Source organism: Coregonus lavaretus (assembly GCF_964263955.1).
Source record: "Coregonus lavaretus genome assembly, chromosome: 6".
Classification (NCBI taxonomy): Eukaryota; Metazoa; Chordata; class Actinopteri; order Salmoniformes; family Salmonidae; genus Coregonus; species Coregonus lavaretus.
Window position 1 is genome coordinate 13306487 of NC_139993.1, and position 10000 is coordinate 13316486.

At 50.2% G+C, this 10000-nt stretch overlaps 4 protein-coding genes across 4 annotated transcripts in view; all 4 read right to left on the reverse strand.

Annotated features, from left to right (window-relative positions):
• The window catches only part of LOC311130230 (histone H3.2), a gene marked incomplete at both ends in the record, with an annotated part of 411 nt that extends 205 nt beyond the window's left edge, over positions 1-206 (reverse strand). The window contains one exon of the mRNA XM_084162928.1: positions 1-206. This exon is cut by the window's left edge and continues 205 nt beyond it. Coding sequence (XP_084019054.1) covers positions 1-206 — 206 coding nt within the window.
• A 482-nt stretch (positions 207-688) lies between these two features.
• On the reverse strand, positions 689-1075 carry LOC311130383 (histone H2A; the record flags this gene model as incomplete). The annotated part of the gene is made up of 1 exon (XM_084163107.1): positions 689-1075. The coding sequence occupies one exon, from the start codon at positions 1073-1075 to the stop codon at positions 689-691; it is 387 nt and encodes a 128-aa protein (XP_084019233.1).
• Positions 1076-1872: 797 nt separating this feature from the next.
• On the reverse strand, positions 1873-2564 carry LOC311130422 (histone H1; the record flags this gene model as incomplete). The annotated part of the gene is made up of 1 exon (XM_084163145.1): positions 1873-2564. Exon 1 carries the CDS (start codon positions 2494-2496, stop codon positions 1873-1875), a length of 624 nt encoding a protein of 207 aa, XP_084019271.1. The 5' UTR covers positions 2497-2564.
• Positions 2565-6033: 3469 nt separating this feature from the next.
• LOC311130448 (histone H4) lies at positions 6034-6345 on the reverse strand (the record flags this gene model as incomplete). The annotated part of the gene is made up of 1 exon (XM_084163174.1): positions 6034-6345. The coding sequence occupies one exon, from the start codon at positions 6343-6345 to the stop codon at positions 6034-6036; it is 312 nt and encodes a 103-aa protein (XP_084019300.1).
• Between the last annotated feature and the right edge of the window lie 3655 nt (positions 6346-10000).

The following is a 10000-nucleotide window of genomic DNA, read 5'->3' on the forward strand; positions in this document are numbered from 1 at the left end:
TGGAAGGGCAGCTTGCGGATGAGCAGCTCAGTGGACTTCTGGTAACGACGGATCTCTCTCAGAGCCACGGTGCCGGGCCTGTAACGGTGAGGCTTCTTCACACCGCCGGTGGCCGGGGCACTCTTGCGAGCAGCCTTAGTGGCGAGCTGCTTCCTGGGGGCTTTGCCACCGGTGGATTTGCGAGCGGTTTGCTTGGTTCTGGCCATGGCGCTTCTCTGACAGTCGGGAGTATAGCCTCGAAATGCCTATGTGAAGTTTATAAAGCCGGCAGTGGCGCCTGCTGATTGGACACCATCTCCCCACCACCCCGATTGGCCCGTTGCGCAGGCCTCCTCCGTTGGCCATTGGACGGGAGGCCCGGCCTCTCCAAAATTCAAACTCCCGGTGCGCGCGCGCAATAGGACGCCGCCGGCCCTTTACGCATAATAATAGTCGCCAAAGTCAAGAGTGACATCTTTATAGGCACGTTGTAATCTAATGCTAGCCTGCTATGGCAAACGAGGCCTAGTAGGTGTTGTTGTTCATGGAAGGCCTCATGTGGGCACAGAATGTCGAAATAGTTGTGTATACACCCACTCAATGTGTAGCGGTCATAGAAAGGTACTTTGCGCTTTTGGAGAGCTAGGTGGTTGGCTCTTAAAAGAGCCTTTGGGGGTTGAGTAGTCAAGTTGAAGTCGCAGTAGCGAATTTACTTGGCTTTGACTGCCTTCTCGGTCTTCTTGGGGAGTAGCACTGCCTGGATGTTGGGCAACACACCACCCTGAGCGATGGTCACACCGCCGAGCAGTTTGTTCAGTTCCTCGTCGTTACGGACGGCCAGCTGCAGGTGACGGGGGATGATACGAGTCTTCTTGTTGTCACGGGCAGCGTTGCCGGCCAACTCCAGGATCTCAGCAGTCAGGTACTCGAGCACGGCGGCCAGGTAGACTGGTGCGCCAGCGCCCACACGCTCGGCGTAGTTGCCTTTGCGCAGTAGCCTGTGCACACGGCCCACGGGGAACTGGAGCCCGGCACGGGATGAACGGGTCTTTGCCTTCGCCCTGGCCTTGCCTCCGGTTTTGCCTCTTCCGCTCATATTGGTATCTTGAGAAAGTCACAGAAAGTCTGAATGAGCCGCTCGCCACTTCGAGAGCCGTACTTATACCTCGCCACAAGAGGCAACGATTGGCCACCGGGCCGGTGTGGCCTTATCCAATTGGAGCGAGGGACAGACAGACAGACAGCCCTAAGCCGGTTCCCACCCACAGGCAGCGAGTGAGAGGCTACTTTGTGTCCCTCCGACTTTGTTACTTTGTGTCATTTCGCGTGAGCGCCAAAATGTCCGACATGAAATCCTCACATTATTTCTCTCCAAATGGGAAACAAACAGCTGGTGAGGGTGCACTCTTGAGTTTGAAATCGAAGCCACTATAGTATTGTTATTACATGGCACTTGTAACACATCACAGCAGCCTGCCTCTGAACGGGAATAGCCCAGTGGCTCATATATAAATATGGCTGTTGAGGGTGCACTCGTGAGTTTGAATTCGAAGCCACTATAGTATTGTTATTACATGGCACTTGTAACACATCACAGCAGCCTGCCTCTGAACGGGAATAGCCCAGTGGCTCATATACAAATGGCTGGTGAGGGTGCACTCGTGAGGTCGAATTTCTAAGCCATTTTGGCCCTCTATTATATTCCTCTCCCTTCGCACACACCCAGAGTGGGACGATGTTGTGTGCGTAAAAGTAGCCTAGTGTGCGTAATTTCTTTTTCACGACAGATAGTACATGGAAATCAATGCGCTTTCTATGGAAAGAGGTGGGTGGCTCTTAAAAGAGCCTTTTGTGGTACAACATGTGTCGAGTAGAACACTGTTTGTAATAGGTTTACTTCTTCTTGGGGGCTGCCTTCTTGGCCTTGGCTGCCTTGGGCTTGGCGGCTTTGGGCTTGGCTGCCTTTGTAGCCTTCTTGGGGCTCTTGGCCGCCTTCTTGGCCGCTGCGGCGGGCTTCTTCACCTTCTTGGGGCTCTTGGCGGCCTTTTTGGGTGTAGCGGGCTTCTTGGCCTTCTTGGGGGACTTCTTTGCGGCGACGGCCTTCTTGGCTGCTACCTTCTTGGGCTTCTTCGCCGCGGCGGGCTTCTTGGCGGCCACCTTCTTTACTTTGGGAACTGCGGTTTTCTTGGCGGGCTTCTTTGCCTCGACGGCTTTCTTGTTGAGCTTGAAGGAGCCGGATGCACCGGTGCCCTTGGTCTGGACCAGGGTGCCCTTGGTGACGAGGCTCTTGACTGCGATCTTGACGCGGGAGTTGTTCTTCTCCACGTCGTAGCCGCCTGCCGCCAGCGTCTTCTTGAGCGCGGCCAGGGACACGCCGCTCCTCTCCTTGGAGGCGGTCACAGCCTTGACGATGAGTTCTCCTACGCTGGGTCCCGCTTTCTTGGGCTTGGCTGCTGCCTTCTTCTTGGGTGCCTTGGCCGGCGCTGCGGCTGCGGGTGCTGGTGCGACTTCTGCCATGTCTGTCTGTCTGTCTGTCTGTCGTTTGGTCCGGTACACACACACACACACGGTCTGCGAGGAGTAGTTTGCTGTAGACGCTGCTCTGCGCTATTGAAGCTCCACACCGAGCAGGGGGCTGGCCTTAAACGCGACATGAGAACCATGTAGACTCAAGGCAACCAGCTCGGCTTCTCTGGGCTGGCCAAATGCTCTTTCACTTGTGTTTTCTGTTCGCCTATATCGGCCCGAAAGTCACCGACGGAGCCGTGTTTTTGGTCCAAAAGCGAACGGCCCAGCGAGCAGACCGCGGAAGGGCCGTGCATTTTGTTGCGGCTCGCTCAAAACCTCACCGTTCGACTGTCGGGTGGAGCGGTGCGCACTGGTTTTCCTGTGCTATTTGTCTCCTAAATGGCCTAAAAGTGCATCCGATTGCGAGCAGCACTTGTTGTGTAGTGAGCCGAGATGTCTGGCAAGGGAATCAAATGGTTTGGGGTCCCCTGATGTGGTCAGGGGTGTTTTAAAGAAGCGCTCTTTTGGGGACCTTAAAACACATGCACCTGTGAGGCCTGGCTGAGACTAGTGTTGTACCTCAAGTTTCAGGTTGTATTCGTCATATGTACAGGATCCACATGGTATAAACAGTCCTACGACATGCTTACTTGCACTATGTGTGTGTGTGTGTTATTGTATTAGTACTTTTTGTGCACTGGCAGTGTGAGTGTTGTTGTTGTTGTATTTGTAGCCTACTATTTCTACACAGTGAGATTGTGTGTTGTCTTCTGGTAGGTAGGTAGGTAGGTAGGTAGGTTGGCTGTCTCTACTAATATATTGTTCACCTGCTTGACTCCGCAGCGTGACTCGCCTCGGTCTTTGTGTCTGTGGGTCTTGGTGTCTGGCTGGCGCTATGGAGGCTGGCGCCCCATGGGTCATGGCGCGTTGATATAGGCCTAGATAGAGGGAGTCTCTCTCTCTGTCTGTCTCTCTCTCTCTCTCTCCCCCCAAGTGGGACAAGGGCTGCATATGTGGTTGGACTGGGAGAAGAATCCCAGCAGGTGCATGTGGGTCAGAAGGTTGATTGCGGCCTCTTTTCTTTTCCTTGTTGTATATATGTATGGGGCGGCAGGTAGCTTAGTGGTTAAGAGTGGTTAAGAGCGTTGTGCCAGTAACCGAAAGGTGGCTGGTTCTAATCCCCGAGGCGACTAGGTGAAAAATCTGTCGATGTGCCCTTGAGCAAGGCACTTAACCCTAATTGCTCATGTAAGTCGCTCTGGATAAGAGTGTCTGCTAAATGACTAAAATGTAAATGTATAGGCTATCCCCAAGGTAGTCATTGGGATCCGCTGCTGCTCCAACGACTATCGCAAGGGCCGCCCGCTCGCTCACTGTGTTATACTGTGACTTGGCCTACAGACACATTCATATCCTCACGTGGAAGCAACTGCCTTAGCTGGTAGAGCACGGCGCTTGTAACGCCAAGGTAGTGGGTTCGATCCCCGGGACCACCCATACACAAAAATGTATGCACGCATGACTGTAAGTCGCTTTGGATAAAAGCGTCTGCTAAATGGCATATTATATTATTATATTTATCCTGTTGCCTCATGAGGGTAGTAGGAAGGAAAATACACTATGTGCCTCAAATGTACTACACTTTACATGGACATTTTGAGTCATGTAGCAGACGATCTTATCCAGAGCCACTTACAGTTAAGTGTGTGCCTACATTTTCATACTGGCCCCCCTTGGGAAACGAACCCGCAACCCTGGCGTTGCAAGCGCAGTGCTCTACCAACTGAGCTACAGGGGACTATATATGTATGATGCGACCTGGACCGGAAATGACCCGTTGGCAATAAGGGCTACGTATATATATATATATATATATATGCCTACTCCTATTCTTCCTAGACGGGATTATTCACCCCCTTTTTATTCTTGCCATTATCGTTCTCATTCACATCATTAGGGTATAGTCCAATGATGGAGCGTCCATTCTCCCCGTCCGTGTCCTACCGATTCAGGAAGTCGACTCAAAATGACTATCCGCTCATTAAACGACAAAAGGCATTTCTTTCCATTCAAACCCAACAGACTGCTTTTTTTATTTACACCCTTTGTCAAATGGTGCCATTTTTCATTGCCTTCACCTGGAATGGAGGCCGACAAACATGGGTTACTATTCAGCGTGCAAAGACAACAAAAAAGGCGCGCTAAACCCCTACGCTGGAACGGGCGGGGGAAATGATACAATGTAGCCGTTCTCCGAGCCGGCGCGCGCCGCCCATTAAACAATGATACAATGTAACGCAGCCTACCTGCGCATTCATTCGGTGGCGATGGAAATGCTCTTTTTACTGACAGAGTGGGTGGCTCTTAAAAGAGCCTTTGGGTTAGTAGAGCAGTCCAAATGCGCTGTTTACTTGGAGCTGGTGTACTTGGTTACGGCCTTGGTGCCCTCGGACACGGCGTGTTTGGCAAGTTCACCGGGGAGTAGCAGGCGCACGGCGGTCTGGATCTCCCTAGAGGTGATGGTAGAACGCTTGTTGTAGTGGGCCAGGCGAGAGGACTCTCCGGCGATACGCTCGAAGATGTCGTTCACGAACGAGTTCATGATTCCCATGGCCTTGGAGGAGATGCCGGTGTCGGGGTGGACCTGCTTCAGGACCTTGTACACGTAGATGGCGTAACTCTCCTTCCTGGACTTTCTGCGCTTCTTGCCGCCCTTCCCTGCGGTCTTGGTGACGGCTTTCTTGGAGCCCTTCTTGGGCGCTGACTTTGCTGGCTCGGGCATGATGATGTCTCGTTGCTTCTCAGAAACGAATGAGGGGGTGAAGGGCGCTTACCCGTCTTATGAAGAGGAAGCTAATCAAAGTCGGCGGCCGTGGACACTCCCCTGCTTGCTCGTAGGCGCCCCTGCTATTTGCCCAGTGGAGCTCTAGCGCTCAAAAGAGCCTTCCGCTCAGAGGCTAGCTTCCCGAACAAAGACAATTGAGGGCGCGCGCGCGGGTCCTCACCCCCTCCCTCCTCTCTATAGCCTATGCTCTGTGACCGATGGGGAATTGTGTGTTTCAAAAGGGGGGCCTGAATAGTTGTCCGAATGGCACGATTGTTGTGCCACATAATGCTGGTGATAGAATTGCCCACGTTGGCACCGTCAGACATAGGGCTCCCATTTTGGACTGTGTGTGTGTGTGTGTGTGTGTGTGTGCGCGCGCGCGAACGCTGTCCCCCTCTTTTCGAGCCACATCTACCGACGGGTGGTGGTTTTATGTTGTCCAAATGCCACTATTGCTTGACCCAAAATAACAACGTCACTACACTTTGCCACTGTCAGATATAGGCCTCCCTCTGTGCGCTAAAACGGGAAGGGACATTAGAATCCGCTATTTAATACTCCCTGTCCACTCGAAGTGGCTCATACTTTCCTATCAAATAGCATACGGAAGAAAAGAAAAAAACACTATATGGAATGGGCCCTTTTGAAGCGGATGTGGGTGGCTCTTAAAAGAGCCTTTGGGTTCGAGTCGGGGTGTTGAGGTTCCGAAGAGAGTGCGTTTAACCGCCGAAACCGTACAGGGTGCGTCCCTGTCGTTTCAGAGCGTAGACCACGTCCATGGCGGTAACGGTCTTCCTCTTGGCGTGCTCGGTGTAGGTGACTGCGTCACGGATCACGTTCTCCAGGAACACCTTTAGGACACCGCGGGTCTCCTCATAGATCAGACCGGAAATACGCTTCACGCCGCCGCGGCGAGCCAGACGTCGGATAGCGGGTTTGGTGATTCCCTGGATGTTATCGCGGAGAACTTTTCGGTGACGCTTGGCGCCTCCTTTTCCAAGTCCCTTGCCGCCTTTGCCTCTTCCAGACATGGTGTGTTCGCTAGTTGAGTTCAAGTGAATGAATGACTTCAGCGCCGGTGCGTGGTGCGCTATTATCTGCGTTTGGTCGACCTGATTGAGGCCATCGGCACAGAAAGCGCGCCTCTGTGATATGTTCGGAGGCGTTGCAAAGGGGAGGGCGCTCGTTCTAGGGGACTAGGGAGGAGCGATTACAAAGGTGACGTGAAAGCAACTACCGTGCGCGGGAAACATACTCCAATACTGATATAGGCTATGTGGAACACAAGGCCAAACGGTGACAACTGGGAGATCAGCTAGTACACTGTGTCCCTGTCCTCATATTGTTGTTGTTGTTGTTGTTGTTGTTGTTGTTGTTGTTGTTGTTGTTGTTGTTGTTGTTGTTGCACCTGATTTTACTCATTGAGGACTTGCTAATTAGGTGACAGGTTGTTCAGTCAGCTGTGGCTCTCCAGGGCTACAAGAAAAATGGGTATTGTTGGGGGTAGGCTACTCTACCGCTGGAGTTGGGAAACACTGACCTAGTAGGATGAGTCTGTTTAGCTATGGAAGGACGTGTCGTATTGACTGTCATTAATAAACATCACTCTTCTTCTTTCTTCTCTAGACACCACTCGGCCTGACAGTAAGGGGGCCAAGAGGACCTGGGGTGCGGATGGGAGGGGTGGTGATCCCTCTGCAAGCTGGAGCGTTTACAAAATAGTTGTCATCATCCTTATGCCTAATGTGTGTTGCAGCCAAACAGCACACACTGTTTGTGTGACTCCCTGACATTACGCAATGATGTAAGCACATTTGGGAATGTCTTCCATATTGTTGCATAAAGACGACCGTGTGCATAAACTGTGAGACCGAGAGTGGCGTACCTTTACCCACACACACACACCCACACACACACACACACACACACACACAATGAAGGGATTGATTTCCTACGCATACAGAGGTGATAGTGATGTGCCAATATTGTATGGTACCTTTCTTAGCAAACCAATAATAAAGCTTCTTATAATGGAATTATTGTTATGATGTTGATCATTTGTATTGCCGCAGGATAGCCTCAGATGTGTCGTCAAAGAAAGGCCACAGAAAGAGGGCCCGTCTCAACTGTTCATTTCAAAAGGGACAAATTGGGGGGGTGCACTGATGCCTTAAGGGCCCAAGAGCACAGACTGCCACTTTATCATTCAGTGCAGTTGAACATCTCACATTTGACTAGCTTTCATAGGACAACTTATTGTTGCCATAATTGTCTCTTACCTGTACTTACTGGCTGCCGGCCCTCGGTGGAGTATATCGAGGAACAGAGGGTGCCTTTTAGGATAAGGACTAACAAGGTTTTGACTAGGTGGGATACAGCTACGACCGGAAGTGACTTTTCCCTAGCAGTTTAGGCTAATTAGGCTAGAGTGCAGATACTTGACATGTACAGTACAACAACAAATCACAGAGGGCCTGTTACCACACCCTATAGGCTTGAACATCATAATATCACAATATATAATAATACTCATACATAATAATCGAAAATCACCTTTGACTACAGTGACATTGGTAGTAAGTAGGCTACAGTATAATGGATAGCTACCCAACTGGGACAGAAAGTGGAAATTGAAGGGGGACACGCAGTGAGCAAAACTCCTAACGACATAAAAACACAGACACTTCAGTGGAACGCACAGGGCTAGACGGGAAGGAAGACGTGGAGAAGGACTATTGAAGAGGAGATGAAGAACACCGGAAGCATCGAGTGAAGAAATGGGCCCGGAACAGGGTTAGGCCGAGATGCACTGTTGACGCCCTATCCTTCATTTAGGACCTCAAAGAAATGAGTCAACTCCTATAGGGACTATTTTCACCGCCACCTGCTGGACCAGAGGTCATGTGGCCAACACTCTGCTTGAGATCATTAAGAGCTATAAGGAGTCCATCAACTACCTGGTCAGTCAAGTCATATAGGGGGGGATTTCATGGCCACCTGCTGGAGCAGAAGTCATGTTTGCCAACACTGGCCTTAAAATCATTAGGAGCTATAAGGAATAAATCAACTCATCATTCAAGTCATATAGGGAGGGATCTTAGCACCACCTGCTGGATCAGAAGTACCCTTCACTGTAGGCACAAGAGAGCCATCATCTCTCAACCGGTGCAATTTCCATAAGTATGTGGTAATAAAACAAACAACGACAGCTCCTCATATAGGCAGTGGTTTCAAAACTCTAAGCGCGTGTTCAAGTAGAGCACACCAAATCATACATGTACTTGTTCATCACACTGAATCAGTGTTTAATCTAGAAATACATGCCTCGCGTTGCAATACGTGTTCTTGTAAAGTCATTGCTTTCCACAATGCAATGCTCACATCACTTTCCGTGTGATATTGTTGGTCATTTGTTCAAATGTATTTGACTATGACTTCATCCGACTGCTCTGAATTCATAATAACCTCACGGTTTGGTGTTAACCTACCGATTTTCAACTGCTACTGCAGTAATTGCCTACTGCAGATTAGGAACGCTGTCATGAAAATGTATGCTTGGGAAGTGTTGCTCCTGAGTGGCGCAGTGGTCTAAGGCACTGCATCGCAGTGCTAACTGTGCCACTAGAGATCCTGGGTCGAATCCAGGCTCTGTCGCAGCCGGCCGCGACCCGGGAGACTCATGGGCGGCGCACAATTGGCCCAGCAGTCGTCCAGGGTAGGGGAGGGAATGGCCGGCAGGGATGTAGCTCAGTTGATGGCGAGCATGGCGTTTGCAATGCCAGCGTTGTGGGGTCGATTCCCACGGGGGGCCAGTATAAAAAAAAAAGTGTATTCACTAAACTGTAAGTCGCTCTGGATAAGAGCGTCTGCTAAATGACTAAAATGTAAATGTAAGTCTAAAATGAGGGTAACTCCCCTTAAGGTAAATGTCTGTGTTCTGAGTGGCAAAAAAATACTGATTTTTTCATAACATTTAGATATGTGCATACTGCCTGTCCTTAGGCAACCGCATTTAGAAGGGAAAGAAGTGGAACAAATGAATACTTTTCTTGCTCTTCAATCAAAACAAAAGCTTCACAAAGTGGTGCGTTTTGCCCCTAAATGACCCCTGAGGATTAGTGTGTTCTCATTTGTCAGTAATTGACCCTGACATACTCCCTTTAAATGGTACTATTTTAGGCAAACGTATACTGTAATGTACTACTATTATGATGATGACTATTATAATGTCACTTCACGGTAAGTAGAGCGAAATGCTGATATTGACAAGGTCAGAGATGTAAGGTATGTCACAAATGCATCCCCTATACCGTAAACGTGAATCCAAAAGGAAGTTGCTGGGGTCTATTGGATGGAGGGGTGTACTCAACTGTGCCTCAGAGAGAGGCACAGTTGAGTACTCACTCTCTCTCTCTCTCTCTCTTTCACTCTCTCTCTCTCTCTCTCTCACTCTCTCTCTCTCACTCACTCACTCACTCAGTCTCTCAGTCTCAGTCACTCACACTCTCTCTCTCTCATTCACTCACTCACTCACTCACTCACTCTCTCAGTCTCTCTCTCACTCACTCACTAACTCACTCACTCTCTCTCTCTCTCGTCTCTCTCTCTCTCTCACTCACTCTCTCACTCACTCTCTCAGTCTCTCTCTCACTCACTCTCTCACTCTCTCTCAGTTTCTCTCTCACT